This window comes from Spea bombifrons, chromosome 3 (assembly GCF_027358695.1).
Source record: "Spea bombifrons isolate aSpeBom1 chromosome 3, aSpeBom1.2.pri, whole genome shotgun sequence".
Taxonomy (NCBI): Eukaryota; Metazoa; Chordata; class Amphibia; order Anura; family Pelobatidae; genus Spea; species Spea bombifrons.
This window is the reverse complement of record NC_071089.1, coordinates 111,685,505-111,708,519: the sequence shown is the minus strand read 5'-3', so window position 1 is coordinate 111,708,519 and position 23,015 is coordinate 111,685,505. Positions and strand designations below refer to the sequence as shown.

Sequence of the window (23,015 nt, the reverse complement as noted above, 5' to 3'; positions counted from 1 at the left end):
CTGCTCACACAATGGGGGCCGAGAAGGTCACATAAAGTGATGTTACCTGACCCTGTGCTAGTAGTGCATTAACCGTGTACCATGTGCGGGCAGCACTGAAGTCAGGCTCTATGCAAGGTAAGCGTGTGTTACAGTGTATATGTGTTCGAATGTGCTTTAGAGGGACACGTTTGTATTCGGTGGTGTGGATAGGGGCATGGCCCCGAAAAATACATCAACAGCTGTTGATGTAGTTGTACCTAATCTGATCACCAAGCCATGAGTCCGCATGCTTTATTTCATGGCAATGGGAGCAGTGTTTGGCGTTGCTCACTCCACCTGGAATACACTCCCTGCGCCTTTTCACCCACTCCCTATCGGGGTCACATTCACCCCCACTCTTTGTCTCAGTCATGGCCCCTTCTTGCCACTACGTTGTGGCACAGGGGGGAAGCTGGTATGAAAGACAGTCCTGGAAAGTTCCCAGGTATATGTTTAATTGCAAAATTCAATTTATAAACAGATTTTATGTTGATTCTAAAGCTCTTATTGTGACGCCTTGGTCTGTAGAACATTGTGATGCCCTCATACCCAGCAAAAAATCGGGGGAGGAAAAAGGCCGATGGAAATGGGTCCCAAAATGGGACTCTTCCGCCTACCGGCGGAAACTTGGGCGGTATACATGCTAAGACATGCTAAGACTAAGCCTCTGTGCTTGGCCTTCCTAGCTCCTTCACACCTAGGGACCCCAGGGGAAATCGGCGCATCCAATAAATCAGCCTAGAGTGGATCGAAGCACTTTTATTGAGCTATTAAGTTAAGCGCTTTCCTTTAGCCAATAACAACTTTTTTATTTATGTTCTGTTTTGTGCTTTTATTTCATTTTTTAAATAATAAATAAATCTTTTGAAAGATAAATGGCCTCTGGCGGAATATTAAAAACACTGTCTAAATGGAGAGGGCTCTTAAGGAGAATGGATGACAAGAAATCAAGCAGAGCGGATGCTACGATAAAGCCTAAAGCCAGCAGGGGGCAGTAGAGTAAGTTTTCATAATTAGCTTTTTGTGTATACAGAATGGAGCTTGTAAAACATATTAAATATTAAAGTGTTATAAAAGCAAAACTATTATAACAATTGAATACATATTTAAATAGATTTTTAAAGAAACGTTGGCAATAAAGTTTAAAATAGAAATTTGGGATGCATGAAGACCCTAGGCCAAATCATCCGGAGAGGAAGATCTCTGCTCTCTGATTGGCTGCAGAGGCGCCTACTACATGGACTATGAACCGACTGATCATTTGTGCTTTCACCCCTGCACAAATGCAAACACACAAATAGAGAGAGAGAGTTCTACACATCTGTAGCACCTTTTTAAGGGTGTTTGTATAACATTCGGACATGCCATTGGTGGGTGTGTATGTGAAATATATATATATATATATATATATATATATATATGTTACTATGTAACTATGTAACTATGTAACTATATATATATATATACCCACCCATGGCATGTTCAAATGTTATAAAAACACGCTTAAAAAGGCGCTACAAATGTGAAGAACTCTCTTTGCGTGTTTGCAAATGAATCTGGTGCCACCTCCTGCATACATCTGCCAATGCTCTGTATTTGGAAGGGCCAGCCCTGTGCCCGCCACCACACATGGGTCCGCCAACAGTACATGAGAAGAGGGAGGATATCCCAAAGCCGGTTTTTCTGGGTTTCTTTTATATATGCAACGCCAATCTGGGCAATGCGCATGCAAAGCTGCCAGCAGACCCAAGGATTGGCACACCTGTTGGAATAGCCGACAGCGAGCACAATGTTAGGACTGTCCATGCAGATTTCAGATTGCCAGCAGCTGCGGGCTTCCCAAATGTTTCTCTTTAGGTTGGTGAGTCTGGTGACCCTTTCCATCCTCCCCCCCTTCGTTTCTAGAAGATCGGAGCGTTAGTGGGCAATAAGTGCTCCATTAATGTAATTTTTCCTAAACCACGAAAAAATGGACGGATGAGATGGGCCAAAGGTTCTTATCTGCCTTTAAATTCTATGTATATAACCAGGAGCAAATGTGTGTATAAAACAAACCCATATATATGACTCTCAAAACCGCCATTCGCTGAGCCGGAATATAAAATCCAACAAACATAACCGTGCCGTTCAAATGCCTTTAAATAGAATCTGACCAAGCCGGTTAGACAACTCAAAGGGACTTTCCACCTATCCTGCCGGATGTAACAATAACTAGATACAAAGTGAGAAACAGCCACCTTATTGATGGCTTCCAGTCTCCGGCCCATTAATATTTAAGTGTGTCACATTTGTCACATTTGTGTTTTCTAGAGAAATACCGTAATTACAGGTTACAGTTATATGAGACAAAATAATAATAGTTTGATACTTTGTTGCCATAGCAGCAGAAGAAACAGCTATGTTCTTTTCATGTGTTTCCATCAGATGTCCAGCCAACAGGTAGTTATGAGTCTGCTCAAAAACCACACTGAGCTGATGCTTTATGACAATGCTAATAAAGTCTATCCCTACATAGACTTCCATTAGTCAGCGTCTGGCTGGGTGATTGAGACTGAGCCATTCTGTTGTTTACCACAGGCAGTGTGATAAGGAGTCGGGGTGTTTTTTGAGCAGATTGGGCTAGAACACATACAGTATAAGTGGCTAATATACAGCTGCTGGAAAGTATTATATTATTCAAAAACTAGAACTGTTTTACATTTAGAAAATTACACAATATTTAAAAAAAATATATTTTTAATCTGATACTACCGTATTTGCTCGAAAACGAAAAAAAACCTTACATCCCATTGCCCTAACACCCAGTATAACCCTCCTGCCCCCGTTCACAGCCCCCAAACCCGTTAAGCCATAAGCATAAAAATTCGAAGAATAATGTACAATTTATAGTATGTTTCCTATAAGTGCTGGGAAAGTATGGAAAATCTATATAAATTAGGTATTTCTGAAATCAGGACACCTGAATTGATAAACTTGGAGGGGATTTTCCATCACTTTACCTAATTTTGTGAGGATTCAGAGGGAAAATGTATGAAACATTAGGTGTTTTTTTTGTAATTTTTGCTAGTTTTTACTAAATTTCTCATCCTAAATTTTTAGCTAATCATCGAACTATGGTATCAAACGAAAGCTCTAAAAAAACAATATATAGTTTACATGGGTACGCTATTCACAGGAAAAGAGAAAAATCACTGAACCGACTTGAGGTACCAAAAACCCCTGGGACTGAAGGGGTTAATCAGGTCTAGGGCAGCACAAAACCTATTAACAATAATGATCTGCAATAATAAAAATGGGGCTCAGGGGCCCCCTTGCCACTCCGGGTTCCATGTGCCCCTCGATTTATCCAGCTCTGACAGAGAGTGTTACTTTTAAAGACCCCTGGTCTTTTTTACAACCCTCATTTAAGAAAATGTTCTACAGAATAGTGGATGCCTGAATAATATAGCTAAATGTTAAAATATATATATTTCAACCGCCATAATAACTTGGAGGGAAAAAAAAGTATGTAAACTTTTTAATATTCAGTAAATTCAATTATCTCACAAAAATCTAATTTGGCAGCATTGAAAGAATTTAACGTCGTGATAAAAAGACTAAAGGATCTCAATATGTAGAGGGGAGATGTGATAGAAGCATTTAAATAGTTAAAGGGATTTAGCAAAGTACAGGAGGGAAGATTATTTAGGAGGAGAAATGTTAGAACAAGATGTCGTAACCTATAACTAAAGGGTCAGAGGCTTAGATGTAATGTAAGGAAGTCTGGGCGTTATCGATCTCAAAAAATATATGGATGTTGGGCATTACTGTACTTGGCGAATGCTGATGAACATAAAGTGAGTTTTTTTTCCAGGAGCTAAAATGTGAAAGAAATCCTAATTAAAAAATGTAAAAAAAAAAAACCACTAACCAAATAAAGAGGAAATAATGGTTAAACAAACACAAGGTTAAAATTGTTTACTAGTGGGAGTAAAGTGTTTTTTTCCCCCAGAGGCCACGTCCATAGAGAAACAGATAAAGGAAAAAGACACAAGGAGCAGCGGACAAAGAAAAAAGAAGAAAGAAGACACAAGGAGCAGCAGAGAAAATGAAGAAAGAAGACTATGATGATGCAAGAGAAGAAGCAGAGCTGGGTGACAAGGAGACATAGGGGAGAAGGTAGGGAGGCATTTAGAGATAATGAATGGGGGTGTAAGAGAACATGAAAGAGAGTGTGAGCGAGTGTGAAAGAGCATGAGAGAGTGTAAACAAATTTTATTTACAAATGTAAGATGCCCTGTGATTTTCATCCAAATCGCAAGAGCAGGAAACTAAACTTATTGTCCAGAAACAAAACAAAAAACTTGTCCCAATCATCTTTGGTCCAAAAAAGTCTAAAAAATACCACAGGTAGAAGGTGCAGCTCCAGGGCTTCAGCTTCCTCAGTGCTCCGAGTAGCCAATCAGTGGCATAAAATTAGACGCCCTCATAGGACTTACTATGCCAGCAATGGAGCTGACTGATGGTGAGTATATCACGTGGCAAATACCATGCACGGCAAATAGCTATTGGGGCAGAAAGCGGTAAAAGCATATGGGCAGAATCTGGCCATGCACTAACAAGGGGCAAACCAAGTACATTTTGAAAGCGATCACTCACTTCTCATATACATTAAAGGTGTCCCTTTAAGAAGCCACAATTCCTTCAGCGCAACCAAGAGAAATGGCGGGAATATTATTATTATTTACTGGATTCCATGCGTTCCCAGAACTTTTCAGGATGTATTTAATCACTGGGTGTATTTTTACGACGTGGGACTGAAAAGCATCAGACGAAGTGCCCGTTCTCGTTATAACACATAAATAACCGTCTCAGCTCAGAGCATCAATATTAAGTTTGCAGTAAAATCTCCAGCGCTTGGTATAATAAGGAACATGTGAAGGAGCGCACTCACTTCCTTTGTAGTCAAGTTTCTTTCATTCCATTCCTACTTTAAAAGCCGTGATTAAGGACGTTTTATTGGAACACAGATCTGATCATTAATTTCCTCCATTCCGTTAATGGGACATATAGACTAGGGGTCTTATTCTCCCCCCCCCACCCCCGGCCTAAGCTTTGGAATATATCGCAGTGATGTCACCCGAGTGAATTGAGTCATTCTGATTTATAACACTGACTTTGACCTCTTCTGAAAATGAAATTATTGTTGCTGTATAAATGAAGTTTAAGCTGGGGGGGGGCATTAGGTGGTTAAGGAAATCGAAGGTGGAAAAGTTTGACTTCAAACAGTATTTGAGGGTTATAAACAGGAGTCATTTTACTTTACCCCTTAGAGATGAAGGTCTCTTCTATAGGCACGTTACAAAATTCCGGATGAAGTATATATATTTACACAAAAACAGTGCCGGTGCAGTGAAAAAGATAAGATCCGTAAGATCCAGGACTTTGATCGGTCATAAGTAACTATGCAACGCACAAACTGCCCCATGGATGTGAAGGTTATCCAAATATTCCATATTGTGATAGCGTGGCTGAAATGTTTTGCCTCTGTCAGACCATTCTTCAAAGAGTTGAATTGGTCCATTCAACGCTTCCAAATTCTGTGTACTCCTCGACCCACTTTCCCCTGCTTTGCACACAGTTTCCCCCAACTAAAGGCTTTCTGGAGCTGCCCATGTCCCTCCTGACCTCCCCTGATCAGGCTCCGCTCCGGTCTCCTCGCGATGCACTGTAGGTGAGCGCAGCAAGGTGGCTTGTCGTGTATGGTGGACGGTGACCCCGCTCCTCTCCATATCCCCCATCACAGGTGTGCCAATTTGTTCACCTGAAATGTTGGGGTATTTTAAAGAAGGGGACTTTGCTCCTGCAAGCTTAGGGTCAGTTAATTTAGGTGAGAGGGTTATGTGTAAGGTGATAGTAGAGGTTGTGGGAAATATGTAGTGTAGCTTGAGGGTCTCTTGAAACGTTCTTTACCTTTAGTATTTTAGGGAGCCTTGGGAATGTCGGTGGCTCTCTGTATGAGGTTCGAGGATGTCCATTCCAATCTGTGGTATCAGAGCAGATGTTGTTATACACGATGGCCTGGCTGTACATTTATAGAGGTTTTGGATGGAAAATTCTCAGGCAGGTTATCCTTAAGTTTTTTCTATAGTAATTCCTAGATGTAGTTGATGACTGTAATGTCCTGAAAGTTAGTGTTTGTACTGTCACAGCTGAGTGACAGGCTGATTTGGGGGTGAAATGTATTATAGTTTGGAATTTTAGCAGATCATCTTCACTGATGGTCAAGATAGTTGAAGTATTATAAAGTAACTGGTTGAACACCTTCTGGATGACCAAACTCACTCCCATGGATGTCTCTGCCCTTCACCATCTGTTCTCACACCCCAACTCAGGTGTCCCAGTTCTGAGCGTATGCTGCACGGTCTGTATGTGAAATATTGGTCCACCGCGATCCAATATCCCGCTATTTCCATCTCATTGATCTAATCAGGTGAGGGGGAATATATCGTAGACTTCATTTTGCCAACAATTCTAAGGTAAATGGCATTTCAGTGTATAATGAAGAGGACAATAATCACTGTCACGGAAGCCTCCGCGCCATGCCAGGGCCAGCCTCCTTCCTACAGACTAAGGGCTCTGGTATGGAGTGCCACGTTTCCCAAAGTACAAGAGACTCTAAAGATAGTGGAGCTCGGAGACAGATGTGGGGTTACTGTCCATTGGGTCAGGATTTACAGGCAGAGACATCTATGGCCAGTATTTGCACCCAGATCTGATATCCAGCAGGTTTCAGCCAGAAGTCAGGGAGCCGTCCGTGTTGGGCTTAGGTGGGCCGAGTGCAAATACTGAGCCGTGTGCAAAGGAGGACCTGATGGAGAACTATGTGTGGCTTGTTGTGTCTATTATATGTAAATTACCCCTTGCATTGTTTAAATACACCTGTGTTTCCAAATAAACTGAGTCCTGTTTTCACCTCCACACGAGTGCTGCCTGATGCTTGGGGTGGGCTGCCTGATGCTTGGGGTGGGCTGCCTGATGCTTGGGGTGGGCTGCCATGAAACTTTAGTGTCCTTTTCAGGACGATAGTCCAATATTCACACTGTGTAGCTAAGCTTCGGCTAGCCACGGTGCCAACGCAGCTTCGGTGCAGCGACATCCCCCCTTCTCTCTACAACGCTGGTTCTAACTGGCGCTGAAGGGGTTAACCGCTGGTGTCCCGGCAGGAGGAAGCAACATTGGTCGGGAGTACCCTGTCGGGGTACAGGGCGTCCCGTCACAATCACCATGTATACTCTCAGTTTTTTTTTACTTTGATAAAGGATAAAAACAGACAAACATGGGGGTATAGAGAAAAGAAGAGGGGAGAAAGAGAAGAGGAGTGGGACCTCTGCTCTGGTAGAGAGATAAGAATCTAGTTTTTTCCCTTTTGGTTAGCATTTTGATACATGTGACATTTATTCCGTTTGCCGGCGGTGTTCTAGTATCCTTAACACACGACGGAGAGGAGGGTGCTTTCCAACATCTGCCTGCCGCCAGCTTTGTAGCCAAAAAGAAATTCTATGTTTCTACAACTCGATATTGGAGGAAATAAAGAAGAGATGTGATAGAAACATTCAAATACTTAAAGGGGTTTTAATAAAGTGCAGGGGGGACGTTTATTTCACAGGAGGAGAAATCTTAGAAGAGATCATAATCTAAAACTAGAGGGTTGGAGATTTAGATGTTATGCAAGCAAGAGGGTGGGAGATTAACGGAACAGCCTTCCATCAGAAGTGGTAGAGGATAATACACTAAGGGGATTCAAAGATGCATGGGATCATGGGACACAACACCTTTAAAAACCTTCTCCGATATCATTTCATAGGGGGTGCAGGACCACCAAAGTCCAGCATATCACAGTCCTCTTGACGCCATCTCCCCGCTGAACTCCCTGGGGGGCTATGGGCTATTCTAGCTGGTGTTATATACCATCTGCATGATTTTTTATTCTATAACCCCATACGATTAGAACATTTAGAAACCCCCTTCATTTCTCCTTCGGTTTGAAAGCATTAATCGCGGGGGAAACTCCCGACCAAGTTCCCTTTTCCAAAAAATACCAAATGCAAGCGTTCCAAAAACTAACAAATCGCTTACGTCTATTACACGAGAATGAGAAGGCCGAGACTTCATTAACACGATCTTAGCATCCTGTGTCAGGAAATGCCTCCATCAAAGATATCTGTTAAAGAGATCGCTCTTTGATAACATGACGGCAAATTCAAGTCTTGAACCTTATATTCATCTGAAGACACGGGGGAGGCGAGGGAAAGAGGTTAGCTTTGAAATCTAATTAGGACGGCGTCCCAGGTGCCAGCCTAGTGGCGACAGTGGGGTTCATGGGCCAGTTGGGTTAATCGTTTGAACCATTATTGCTCCTATGTGGCCACCTTGAGATACTCTGAAGCCACGAGGTGGCCCTGTGGCCCACGTGAGCAGATGACCCTGCCTCAGACCCCAACCTCCCCGGTCTTTTCTTCTTGCCACATCCCCATCACAGGCGTCCTGATTGCGACACGTGAAATGCTGAGGTTATACATCTATGGCAGTCCATCCATCTGTTGGATACATTTAGTAAGGTGGTGGAGACTCGTTGACCTATGGAAAATGATTTAGTTTCCTTGAATTCTTTGGTTTGACATTTATAGTGAGATAACGAGGATTTTTTTTAAAATAATTTCATAGTAATTATTATGATATTTGTATTTATTATTATTATTTGTATTTCTACCATTATATTATATTTTAACTTGTCCTAATCAATATATATATATATATATATATATATATATCGGTATATCTTATATATAATTTATTTGTTTGCTGGGGGCTATAAACCAGTAAAATAATGAAAAAAACCTGCTTGAAATTAGGTAATTGAATTTTTTTTAAAACTACAAATTCCACAATCCTCTGGGTTAAACAAATATTTGATTAGGATTGTGGGACTTGTAGTCCAGATAAGCTCCAGAGTCATACTCTCGTTTGGGCGCTGATGTTCCCTTTTCCAAGATGGTCCCGGCTAACTTCACGCCCTTCTTTGAAAGCGAGGCTTGGCTCCGATTGGCTCTTACTGGTCGCAGTTTCCGTATGACGCGCGTACGTTAGTGAGTTTGGGTGACCAGCGACAGCGACAGAAGGAGTTTTTGGAGACCGAGGACAGCGGGAGACGTTTGGCTATGAACTTGAAGCGGACCCGGGACCGGCTGTACAGCACTCGTTGCTGCGGCTGTTGCCATGTGCGGACCGGAACCATTATCCTGGGCACTAAGTGCATGGTGAGCATAGAGGGAAGAGTACTGTAACATATGGAGGCGGCCTTGGTATACTGACTGTACGGTGTAATGTGACACAGCCGGGATTATGTAATGCCCGACATGGTGTAAAAGTGCTGATACTGAGGCGGACAGGAGGCTAAACGGGGAAAGGGGCTGAGAGTGCTGGCACTGGGGGGCTGAGAGTGCTGGCAATGGGGGGCTGAGAGTGCTGGCTGTGGGGGGCTGGGAGTGCTGGCTGTGGGGGGCTGGGAGTGCTGGCTGTGGGGGGCTGGGAGTGCTGGCTGTGAGGGGCTGAGAGTGCTGGCTGTGGGGGGGCTGAGAGTGCTGGCTGTGGGGGGCTGAGAGTGCTGGCTGTGGGGGGCTGAGAGTGCTGGCTGTGGGGGGCTGAGAGTGCTGGCTGTGGGGGGCTGAGAGTGCTGGCTTTGGGGGGCTGAGAGTGCTGGCTTTGGGGACCAGGGTTAGGGGTTGTATGATACACTATAAAGACTGGCAAGGAAAAGGCTGGCAGTGGCCAGGCTGTGGCCGAGGGGAGGCTGGCAGTGGCCAGGCTGTGGCCGAGGGGAGGCTGGCAGTGGCCAGGCTGTGGCCGAGGGGTGGCTGGCAGTGGCCAGGCTGTGGCTGGCAGTGGCCAGGCTGTGGCCGAGGGGAGGCTGGCAGTGGCCGAGGGGTGGCTGGCAGTGGCCAGGCTGTGGCCGAGGGGTGGCTGGCTGTGGCCAGGCTGTGGCTGAGGGGTGGCTGGCTGTGGCCAGGTTGAGGCGGAAAGTGGATCTGAGGGTGTGAGTGCGACCGGTTCATGGAAGCCCAGGGACTGTAAGGTATCGCTGAGTCGTAACCAGGAAGGAAGCTCAGGAGGCAAATAACTCACTGAGGTGAGGCCGTGTTGGGCTCTTAACTGTAACCTTAACCCCTTCGTGACCAGGGTATTTTCCTCTCCAGTTAGCGAAGATTTTTTGCTATAAATATGAATAGTCATTTTTATGGTTAATTTTGTAACGGCGCAGAATGTCCTTTTACTGTATTTTTGGGGTTATTTAAATGTTTAACCCTTCTCACTTAAATAAAACACACATATATATTTTGAGGACTTTGATATTGGTGATCACTTTACAACCAAACAGTACCGCTTATGATGTCATGGTGACATCACTGTGGTCCAGTAATTGTTATTTTTTTTCTGTCTCCGGTCCCCCCTTTGCTCCCCAGTACAGCTGGTCACAGAGCGGCACTGTTATGTCCCCGTACACGTGATCCGTATGGTGTATTCTTACATCGTACGATTTGCATCTCTATACAAAGTGGATCCCTTTTAATAACTTTTGGAGGAAATTAACCCTTTGAGTGCTAGAATTGAACGAAGCACATAAAGTAGGCAACAAATGGCTTCTTTACAGACGCGTTTAGTACCAGTGGCAGCACGTTTTGCCCAACTTCTTCTAGCCCGGCTGGTAATAGGCTCACTTTTCCACTATTTTTCCCCATTTAGTATGCTGTTTACCCCCTGTTGACTGCACTTTGAGGGGCCACAAACCCCTTAGATTAGTGTTGGCATAAACCACGGCAATGAAGGTGCTACGAAGCAGCTGCTTGGAATACCTTCCAGATTATGACAATTAGGGATTTATTCACTAAAGGAGAGTTTTGATACAGCTTCAGTGTACATCTTGAAGGTGAGCTTATGTATAGTTAAATCAGGGAAATGTCTTCGAAATGTTCCCACACATTGGATTATGCATCCTGCGGGGCCAGCTTAGTCCTTCATGTTTGGGAAAGAAATAGCAAAACAAGAGTTAAAAACGCATCTCTCCTAGTCTTTCTTGACAACTGTTTAGTGAATAAACCCCTTTTCGTTGCTCAAATATAAAGCGACATCAACTTTCGTTTTTAGAGACATAATTAGTTTTATGGGAATTGAAGCCTCGCATGGCCTCTACTCATAATCTGTGGCTTTTAACCGTTTACTTTCCAGCACTACAGAATTGTGGACCCGAATAATTAAGGGATGACTTGGTTTTGTGAATCGCACGGAATCGTCTCTGTGTTATGGTTGCCGTACAGCATGTCCTGCCAGCCCCGGACGCACCGTTCATATAACACGACCCAGCCGCGGAGGAATGAACAGCGTTTGGCAGAGCGCTGGACGTGATGTGATCACGCGCTGCGGTGCTGCGTCCGCATGTTTCTCACAGTATTCACAATGGCCACAATACGTCTAAAGCATTCATAGTTGTTGTTCCAGCTCTCCTGACTCCATAAACGGCTGTGTTTTCGGTCTGTGTCCGGCGGGGGACTGTTGTGTCGCTTGTTGTGTTTATAGGTGGGACTCGCAGAGATTGGGGTGCTGTGACGTAGCAGGAGGCTCAGCAACGCCAATGCTTACGCCTCGCCGGTAAATGGGATTTGCTGCGGATGCGCTTTTTGTTCCAAGCGTATCCTGAAATTCGTTGTTGTGGGAAGAATACAGCTGCCTGATCCATAGCACTGGGGTGTCTCGCCTCCATATGGTGTTTAAGGTTAAACCATTTGTGATAACGGGACAGTTTGCACATATGATGCTGCTTCCATTCCAAAGAATTGTAAAAGCGGGATCTCCGTTACCATATTGCTACAAAACGTAAACCAGTGGCTGGCTTCCTGCCCGTTGGACCGTCTAGTTCAGCCGGGGGATTCCTTTACTCTGCTGCCTCTTCGCTTGATGTCCGTTTCTTATGGAACGCCGTTGCACCTGCTCAGAAAAAAGTACGTCGGCCGGCTCTGCAAGGATTCCTTATGGGGGAAAAGGATAAAGGTCTATCGCTGAGCGGCAGCTTTCTCATCTCCACCGGCACATTTAGCAGCACATGTCTGTATTCCACACGCACCACGTGCCAGACTTCTGCTAGGACCAGATAAGATCGACTTCTCCGCTGAAATCTATGGATTGCAGAGCGGGGACGCACTGAAAGGGTTAACCGAGCCGTAAAAACACCTACGCCTGCTCCGCTTCTTAATTACAAGTCGGCCCTTTTATCGGAGTTCTTGGAATATTCCTGCTGAAGCCACCCGTAGCGTATTGTTTGCTAATAAACATCCAGTGTGTACACAACAACAACATAGTGCTCGGCGTGACCTTCGTTACTAATGATAGCCGCCGGTCGGCGTATATATGACATGCTGTCTGGAGCCGGCGATATCCCCCGTGTCAGTAATAGCCAGGGGCGACCTGATCTGTGTAGGATAGTCTCTCAGTACGCAAGAACTTATCCCCTAAAACATATCTAACGTTTACCGATTTTAAATAAATATCAAAATCCACCTTTATATTTAAATATAATTTTACTTCAGAACATTCAATGAACGTATATGATGTCTGCAGATTAAAATAATATATATGTGTGTGTGTATGTATATATGTAATATATACACACATACTAATATCCCATGGGGGAAAAGTATCTTAACTCCCTGTTCTCCGGACCTATGATTATTATTACTGTCCATCGCTTCCCTGTTGTTGATGGTTGGCGGGTGGGGGGATGGGAAGCTGATAATGCCAGTCATGCCACAAGCAGCCACAGATCTCCGCTTCTACAAGGTGAAAGTTTTACCCCAAATATCTCCAAAACCCCAATGGCAATCGAGAAAGCACAGGCTTTTAACACACATAGCAGTCGCTGTCCCTTTAAGCCTCGTCGCCTGCCTCGTGTAACCCTTCGAGGGCAACCAAATTATTAGGGGGATGAGCGAAGTCGGTATGCTTGGCCAATTTAATGTCCGCAGTCATCGGCTCAACGGAGTTAAAAGTAACTCACCGAGGAACTGCCAGCGTATGTCGCATTGCATTTTGTTTTGGATTTAATAGTTTAGCAGATGTTCCCCTTATCTGCGGCTTCGTGATGAGTGTTTACGCGGAGCGCTGTGGCCTTGATTCCCACACTTTTTTATTAACTCTGTTTTGAGAACATTAAGGCAATCAGTCCTAGAAATGTGAAAACTAAACACATGAAAAGGTTTATATCAAATGACTGATACATTTTTTCCCCTTAACATATAGAATTCTAGATTGTAAGCTTGCCAGTGCTTTAATATGCATTCTACCAAAACGTGTGGGGGGGGGGGATAAAGCACTCATAGTAACTGCAGCCTGGCTTCTCCTCCACGGTCCACCAGTTGAGTGCTTGAATCTTTCCATACGTGTGGACGGTGTAAAACGTGACACAGAATGTCTGCCGCCCTGTTACTATCTCACGAGCCATGCTTCACCCACTGATCGCGTTTCCTATTACTTTTTTGTATAGGTGATGAACTTGCTGATGGGCATCCTTCTGACGGTCAAAGTGACCCATCCGGACACAGTGCCGACACTCGACATCCAGTATGAGGTCATCGGAAGTGACTACTCCTCTGAGAGAGTGGCGGGTGAGCCTCACTGCTTTGCACATCTCTTGCTTGCGATTACGAGCCACGAGTCAGGGCCCTTCCTCTGTAATACGTTTTTTTTTTTTTTTTTTTAATTTGCCAGCCAAAAAATAAATAAATCTTAGTTCCGATGCCTTTATACCGGCATATCCGGGAACCCTCAGTACTCCTTTCTGAAAGCGGCTTCTTCAGTGATGGATCTCTTTGGTCAGACGGCTCCCTGTTTATATGCTTCATGTTTTTTATGTTCCCAATAAGCTTTCATAAATGTGTGCAGTAATTGTTTCTTTTTTGTCTTCGCAGAGAACACCTGTGTCTTGTTTGCCATATGCCTCCTTATGTTTGCCATGAGTGCCATGATGGTCTACGGAGCCGTCACGGTAAGTTCATCTCGTTGGATGGAGGTATAAAGGAGAATATTCTACACGTCCATTGAAACTGTTATGTTGCAGCCGATATGTTCATTAAGTCCACCCCGGCCAAAAGGTCCCTTGTAGGAAATGGCGTATCGTTGGCTATAATCATATAACCATTAATTTGAGTCGTCTTCTTCACGCAGCATCGCGGAGGTTGGCTGATTCCGTTCTTTTGCTACCAGCTGTTTGACTTCGCCCTGACCTGTCTGCTTGCAATCAGCTCTCTTACATATCTGCCTGGAATTAAAGATTACCTGGAACAGCTGGTAAGTTTGTGGCACACTGTACTGCGATGCAGTCACGCCGCCTATAGCCACCTATATGATCGGCACTCTGTTATGTGGCAGAGGGGTTTCTGCCCCCTGGATCTGCCACCCTAGTCCACAATACCCCCCTGTGTGGAGTAGTTTCCGAACGTAGAATGTAAACGCGGTGGGTCTCTGCCGTGAGCCGGTGCTCCAACAGGGAGTTGATATAAGGCGGATTCCAGGTGCGGAGTATAATGATGTATACTATTTTTTTTTTCATTGGGCGAGAAGAGTGCATTTTCCCTTGCCATTCCAGGTGGCACATGAGAAGTAGGCTCCGCCTACCAGGTAGGGCAGGAAACACTATAAAAAAAGGATACCTCCCCCTTCCTCCCCAGTGTTGTTTCCTGCCCTACTCAGGTAGCGGTTAGGCTGAAGCTTACCTCTTTTTTTGTTTTCTTGGAGCCCCGGGGGGGCATCCTCTCTCCCGACACCCGGTAGTGGTCCCGGTGGATCCAGGGTGATGCGGCAGCCTCGGAGGCTGTAAACTCCGCGGTAATCGCGGTAACACGAGGCTCAGTCCTCGTTATACGTTGCCCACAGCCCAGGGGGCTCACTGGGACGTACATCCCCGGGCTCCGGTTCTCTCCGTCCCGGGGAGGGGGAATCCTCAGCGTGCGGCGGCAGGAGAGCGCTCCGGCGCGAGCAGTTTTCTTTTAGCCGGCAGTGCCGATCTCTCGGCACCCGGTTTTATTATCTCCTCTCTGCAATTACTCCGGCTTCCGTCCGGGGTCACGAGAGGTCAATTGACGAGGAATTTCCGGATGTGACGGTTTCCGGGCCTTGGCGCCTAAATGCCTCTATAAAAACGCCAGAATGGGTAAGATCTTTCCATGCTCTTCGACCTGTACTGTTTTATTGGATTTTTTACTCCTCTTTTTTTGCCTGCCTGTGCCTGAGGACTGTATATTGCCTTTTCAAGTAGGTGTTTTCTCTCCTAGTTTAGAGAGAGATTTCTATGGCCTATTCCATTGCTTTCTGATGTTATAACTTTTGTGTTTTCTCCTCAGTTATGTCAGACAAAAATCCAGACATTCCTTCTGAGGCCTCCCCACATAAGAAGTCTGTGGGGAAAACGAAACATAAAGCCTGCTCATCTTGTAAAAAGACCCTACACGACCCTACGGCCAAAATGTGCAGCTCCTGCTCTCGGCCTAAAGATGTTTCCAATTCAGAATTTACCTCCTGGTTGAAGGGGGAGCTGCAGTCCACCTTTGACTGTTTTCGTGCCATGGCAAGCTCCGCTCAGGGGCCGGTGTCGCAGCATCATCTTTTCCAGCAGGGTCCTCCAAATGTTCTACCAGATACCCTGGAAGATTATTCGGCACCCTTTTCTGAATACGACTACAAGTCTAATGACCCCCAGTCTTCGGATGAGGAGGGGGAAGTTAAAGAAGAAACCTTTTTCTTCCCAGTCGAAGAAACAGGGAAGCTAATCTCTGCAGTCAGATCTACTCTAAATCTACAGGATGATATACCAGTTTCAAAACCGGATCCTTTTCAGGGTCACTCTAGGAAGCCGCAGACCTTTCCAGTTCACGACTCGCTTTCGGCCATAATCACGGAGCAGTGGAAATATCCGGACCGGAGATTCTTCACGTCTTCCAGAACCAAAAAGCTGTTTCCCTTTGATGGCAAGGATTCTGAGGCCTGGGAAGTCCCGAAAGTAGACACCGCAGTAGCCAAGGCTACGAAGAAAACAGCCATTCCGATGGAGGACGCGTCCCACTTCAAAGACCCCATGGACCGGCGGGCTGAGAATGCCGCCAAGAGGGCTTTTGAGGCAGCAGCGGCGAACTTTCGTCCAGCCATTGCAATAGCGTCAACTTCTAGAGCCATTAAGATCTGGCTCCAACAAGCGGTGGAAGATCTGGCAGCTGTCCCAGGGTCTGAGCAGGTCGCAAGAAACTTGTCCGACACCTGCCTAGCTATTGACTTCATCTCCGATGCTTCCATTGAAACTGTCCGTACATCTGCTAAAGCTACGGCACTTTCTGCGGTTTCTAGACGAGCGCTCTGGCTCAAGTCATGGTCTGCAGATAACGCCTCCAAACACAAGCTGTGCAGCATTCCGTTCCAGGGGAACCACCTCTTCGGCAGCGACCTTGACACGATTCTGGAATCCACCACGGGTGATAAGCACTGGTTACCTCAGAGGAAGGGACCACCGCGTTTCAGGTCCAATTATTTCAGAGCTCCAAGAGACAGGGAGTCCTACAGGCCCTCAACATCCTATCAAGAGTACCAGTCCTTTCGGGGTAAACCCTACGCGAGAGGCAGATTCCAGAGAGGAAGAGGCAGAGGCAGGGACGGCAAATCAGGGAAGTTTTGACGCCAGCAGGTTTCAGGTAGGGGGCAGGCTATCCGGTTTCCTGCATGCCTGGGAAGAGATCACCTCAGACCCCTGGGTTCTTCGCATCATCAATCAAGGCTATGCTCCGGAGTTTACTCACCTACCTGCCCAGCGATTCCTGCTGTCCATGCCTCCCACAGATCCTTGGAAAAGAGCGGGATTCTTCTCCACACTCAACAACCTTATTCACGAAAGGGCTCTGGTCCCGGTGCCTCTTCAAGAAATAGGAGAGGGAACTTATTCCCACGTCTTTGTCGTACCAAAACCATCCGGGAAATTCAGACTAATAATCAATCTACAGTTGGTAAATGCCTGCATCAGATACAACAGGTTCCGGATGGAATCCCTGAAGTCCGCCACGGAGGTTGTTTCATCGGGGGACTTCATGGTCACTATAGACCTGCGAGACGCCTATCTACATGTCCTCATCAGAGAAGACCACCAAAGATTCCTCCGTCTGGCCGTTCCACTACCTCAAGGGATTCGGCATCTTCAGTTTCGGGCACTTCCCTTTGGGATTGCTTCAGCACCACGAATCTTCACAAAACTCATGTCAGTCGTCGTGGCCTTCCTGAGGCAAAGAGGCATAAAGGTGGTCCCATACCTGGACGATTGGCTCCTGATAGCAGCTTCGGCATCATTGCTCCAATCTCATCTAGAATTTTCCCTCAGGACGCTCCACAAACTGGGATGGTTAGTGAACCCCCTAAAGTCAAAGTTTCTGCCAAACAGACGTCGGTCTTTTCTGGGAATGATCCTCGATTCAGAAGTACAGAAGACGTTTCTCCCGCAGGACAAGATCCTAAGGTTACGGGAATTCTCACATACAGTCCTGCAGTACAAGTCAGTGTCCCTCAGATCCGTCATGTCCTTGCTCGGTCTCATGACTTCCTCCATCCCGGCGGTTCCCTGGGCACTGGCTCACGCAAGACCCCTTCAACAATTTTTACTGGATCACTGGGATCGCTCCCAGACATCCCTACACAAGAAGGTCCGGCTTTCTCCCCTCGTTCGGGAGTCACTCCGTTGGTGGCTGTCAACCAAGAATCTTTCGCAGGGTCTCCCTTGGCAGACGAGAGATTGGGTGGTAATCTCCACCGACGCCAGTTTGACAGGCTGGGGTGCCGTCATGGGAAGCCATTTTGCCCAGGGATCCTGGTCTCCCCAAGAATCAAGCCTACACATCAATTTTCTAGAACTACTGGCGGTCTGGAGGGCTCTCAGGTTCTGGTCTTCAATCCTGCGGCACAAGTCCATCAGGATCCTTTCAGACAACATCACCGTGGTGGCCTACCTTTCCAAACAAGGTGGCACCAGAAGCAGACGCCTGCAGACCCTGACTGCTCAGATCTGCAGATGGGCGGAGTTCAATCTCTGCACACTCTCTGCGGTTCATATCAAGGGGTCTCTGAATCAGGAGGCGGATTACCTCAGCAGGAAATCAGTACCTCCAGGAGAATGGTCCTTAAACAAAAAAGTCTTCGCCCTCATAACAAGGAAATGGGGCACTCCTCAGATAGACCTGATGGCCACGCACCTGAACGCTCAGGTAAAGGAGTTTTTTTCTCTTTCACCAGTCGGTCATCCCAGAGCGCTGGAAGCACTCTCGCAGACCTGGGATTTCGACCTCGCTTACGTTTTTCCTCCGCTTCCCCTTATCTCCAGAGTACTCCGGAAAATTCGGGGAAACCCTCAAAAAGTCATCCTGGTTGTTCCTTTCTGGCCTCGCAGGATCTGGTTCTCGGACCTTACCACCTTGGCCATAGACGAACCTTTGCTTCTTCCTCAGGTGAAGGATCTTCTCATTCAAGGTCCTGTTCTCCACCCAGATCCATTCCGATTCAACCTCTCTGCATGGCTTCTGAAAGGGAGATCTTGTCCTCCAAAGGATTAGCTGCATCTGTGGTGAACACCATTCTTTCCAGCCGCAAAATTTCTACGGCCACCAAGTACCAAAAGGTTTGGGAGACATTCATCGCCTGGTGCAATGTGCATGAAGTATCCACTCCATCTATCCGCGAGGTGCTGCACTTTTTTCAAGATGGCTTTGATAAAGGATTTCAACCTGCTACTATCAAGGTCCAGATCTCAGCACTGAGTAACTTCTTGGATTTCAATCTGGCCTCTCATCCGTGGATCTCCAGATTTTCTAAGGGAATGTGTAGACTTCGCCCTAGGATCCGGCCGTCGGTCCCTCCTTGGGACCTTAATCTCGTATTGCATCAACTCACCTTGTCTCCATTTGAGCCTCTAGTAGATACCTCTCTTAAGCTGCTCACCTACAAGGTTGTCCTCCTCGTAGCCCTCACTTCCGCTAGGAGGGTGAGCGAAATCCAGGCTCTCTCCAGAGTTGAACCTTTTCTCAGGATTCTGCCGGACTGCATTATCCTTCGTTTGCCTCCAGAGTTTCTCCCTAAAGTGGTCTCCCCTTTTCATGCGGATCAGGAGATCGTCCTACCTACACTCTGTCCGGATCCCAAGAATCCCAAAGAACTGGAACTCCATTCGCTAGACCTGCGGAGATGTATCCTGTCATATCTCTCACGTACGTCGGCCTGGAAGAAATCCGATTCTCTCTTTCTGTCCTTTGCGGGGCCCCGCAAGGGCAGATCAGTATCCAGGGCTTCCGTGAGCCGCTGGCTTAAGGACGCTATCGCTTTATGTTACGTCTCCGCGGGAAGAGTACCTCCCTCCGGCCTGAAGGCTCACTCGACCAGATCCGTCTCAACTTCCTGGGCCGAACTCTCCGGGGTGTCTCCGTCTCTCATTTGCAAGGCAGCGACCTGGAGGTCGATCCATACGTTCGTAAGGCACTACAGGCTGAACCTTCATCTCTCAGACGAGTCTCAATTTGGTCGTCGTGTCCTTCAGACTGGAATCCTTCCCTCCCTATCTTGCTAATTCTTCTCATGTGCCACCTGGAATGGCAAGGGAAAGAGAGAATTCTTACCTGGGAATTCCTTTTCCTTGTCCATTTCCAGGTGGCACACTTTTTTCCCGCCCATTAAAATGTATTTGGGTTTTGCTATTATTTGTCTGAGTCTTTCTTTTTAACCACACTGGGGAGGAAGGGGGAGGTATCCTTTTTTTATAGTGTTTCCTGCCCTACCTGGTAGGCGGAGCCTACTTCTCATGTGCCACCTGGAAATGGACAAGGAAAAGGAATTCCCAGGTAAGAATTCTCTCTATCTGTTACAGAAAGTCCCGAGGATTGAGTAATGCGGGCTGTTTTTTCGTTTTTTTTTCTTGAACGCAGTTCCTGTATTTGGGTGGGGTGGCCGCATTTCTCATCATTAATGTCTTTTTCTAGCCTGATTTTCCTTACAAAGATGACATGCTGTCACTGGATTCCAGCTCGCTCCTCTTCATCGTACTGTTTGTGGGTACCTTCATCATCCTCTTAAAGGTACGTCTGTATAGATATCTGTAGCTTTTATACTGGATATATATATATCTCTGATGAAATGCAGCGCCTAGATAGTAGCGCGCCTTTATCTCAGCCGCAGTTTCCTTATGTCTGTCGGCAGCCTCAGGCAGTCTGAATTCTGTTAACTCATTTTTGGACTATTCTAATTAACCTCTTAAAGGGACGCTCCATTGTCCCAGACATGAAACACCCCAATTAATGCATATTAAACGACTTTCTAATATGCATTTAGTGGAGTCAAAAGAAAATAAAAATGACTTGCCTTAAGAAGCCGCGGCTCCTGGCTCTTCCATTGTCCGGCATTCAGCTCCTCCAATTGACTGTTTGATTTCAATGGGGTCGCTTTAGTGCCAGTGATTACCTTTTATAACAGAGACCACCGAGAAATTTAAAGGGACCACTCGGGTATCATATGCATTAACAGCACCTTGTAATGTCTCTTTAATAGGTATTCTTCCAAAATGGGGGAGAAAATGCAGTTAATTACCTTATGTAGCAGCTGCAGACCCTCTCCTCCATGGTCGGATTCTTGCCACTGATTGGCTGCGTGAAGCCAAAGCTTTTCATATACAGCCAAAAAATTTGCTTTTGCATCTAGGTCAGCGAGCCTCGTTTGAAAGTGAATACATCTTGTGCCGTATTATACCTGCGCTTATTTTTAACCCACTTTCTTTGTGTGTTTGCCAGGCCTATCTGATTAACTGCGTGTGGAACTGCTACAAATACATCAGCAATAGAAACACCCCTGAGATCGCCGTCTATCCAGCGTTTGAAGCCCCTTCACAGGTAAAACTCAAGGCATGATGCCATCATCCAGTGCATCATCTATACAAATGTCTGTCACCGAAGTACACTTCCGAATGGAATATAAAAGATTAAAAAAATAGGAATATCGCAATAAAAACATCCTGCTTGTCGCGCAGGGTGTTTGTAATACCCTCTGAAAAAATCTGGTTTTCCCCAGGACTGTACAATTTTTAGTGCCAAATATAACAATGTAGTTTAGCATCCATAAAAAAAAAATTTAACTTTATGTGCAAATCTAGAGGCTGCAGAGGTGCAATATTTCTTGGCACGCACAAATCTCCCCCCGTAATCATAACACATGAATATACGTAAAAGCAAAGTCACTCTAACTCCCACTTAGCCAAAAGGCCGAGAACCAAACATACATATACAAGTACGCACTCCCTTCTTCCTGTGCACCACTTAACCTAGGCTCACATTCTAACACTATTCATTCACACACTCGTGCTGACACCATTCACCAACATACTCCTTACTGGAGTTGCTGACAAACACTTGTGCTAACCTTATACACTAGCGCTTGCCAACACGTACACACTTGCCAACAGCGTTCACTCACACGCGAGCTCGTCTCGGCACTCCAAGCGAGCTATTGCCTCTCTACTACCACCACAAAATCACCTGTTACACGACCCCTCTGGGCATCTCGGTTACCGGGTGTTTAGGTGCCGTTCACCGCTTTGGAGCGCCCCTTAGAGGCTCTCGTCTTATATTGGGCGGCTTTGTCATGTTCAAACACCACACTGAGCTGATTCTTTATGGCAGTGCTATTGAAGTCCATTCCCTCCATAGATCATATATAATAAATGTGTGCGTTTGGAATAATCTATGGCTTTGCCGTTCTCTCCCGTTACAGTACATTCTTCCAACGTACGAGATGGCTGTTAAAATGCCAGAGAAGGAGAAGGACCCTCCACCTCCCTACATGCCTGCTTAGTTACTGAGGCTTGGAAGTTTGTTTTTCTTTTGTGTTTTTCCATTTCTTCTTTGATAAGTATATTACCTCTGTGTTTGTTTCACATCTGAGATAACAGATTAAAAGAGGAAGAAATATTTTTATGTACATGTAATGCCTTAACCTTAAACTTTTTATTACAATGATTCATTATTTACATTTAAGACAATCGTTTTTGATTAAAGTTTACTTGGTAGGTTTGCTTTAGGGCAAAAAAAACTGTTGGTGTTGTTTTTTTGTGTGTATTTTTTTTTTTTTACAGTTTTGCTTATGTTTTACATACCTTTTTTTAACCCTTTCTGAGCTTGATTGAAGTTCAAGGTTGCTGTTAATCTAGTTCTAGGAGGGTTAATCATTTGTGTGCCACAGGGGGTTGGAAATCGTTGCCACGTACCCCTATGACACTGCAGACCATGCACTGGGGATTCAGGAGTATGTTAAGAAAAATAGAAAATAAAATATATATATATTTAACTGGACTGATGCGTTACAGCATGCTTATGCAACAAATACGAAATATATACGGGGATGCATCTCGGTATTTTATCTGTCGGAGCACAAGACGGATCTCAATGTAACTCGATGGCTGTGATTTATTAAATCTTTAAAGAAACCCATTATACTTTGTGGAGTTTGATGTGTTATCGATTGTGTTCTATTTTTTTTTTTTTTTTTTAACTACTATATAGGGAAGGTGCAGCATAATTTAATAATAATTGAGGCCCTGGCGTCAGAGCCGCAGTTTTGAGTACCCTAGATATAAACGTAGCGCCCACCTGCTCACACCTGTGTATTTAAAGCAAATTTGTCTCAAGTCATTATCCCAGTGCTTCAGCCATTGACTCCGCTTTGATGGTGGAGCCAGTAACCATGGCCACTGTATAACATAATTGATATCACTAAGATTTTCCCATTAATACATTGTGTACAAGTGCACGAAAATAATGGTTTTTGATCTGTAATAATAGTACTAAAGCAAAGTCATAAAAAGGTCATGCAAAGCCTTTGGGTCAGCGATCCCGTTGGCTATAAAA

At 45.5% G+C, this 23,015-nt stretch overlaps 1 protein-coding gene across 1 annotated transcript; it reads left to right on the top strand.

Moving 5' to 3' along the window:
* Window positions 1–9,132: 9,132 nt before the first annotated feature.
* LAPTM4A (lysosomal protein transmembrane 4 alpha) lies at window positions 9,133–22,096 on the top strand. Its single transcript, XM_053459787.1, has 7 exons — window positions 9,133–9,320; window positions 13,595–13,715; window positions 14,019–14,095; window positions 14,275–14,397; window positions 20,103–20,198; window positions 20,907–21,005; window positions 21,883–22,096. The coding sequence occupies exons 1-7, from the start codon at window positions 9,222–9,224 to the stop codon at window positions 21,961–21,963; spliced, it is 696 nt and encodes a 231-aa protein (XP_053315762.1). The 5' UTR covers window positions 9,133–9,221; the 3' UTR covers window positions 21,964–22,096.
* The last annotated feature ends 919 nt before the right edge of the window (window positions 22,097–23,015 follow it).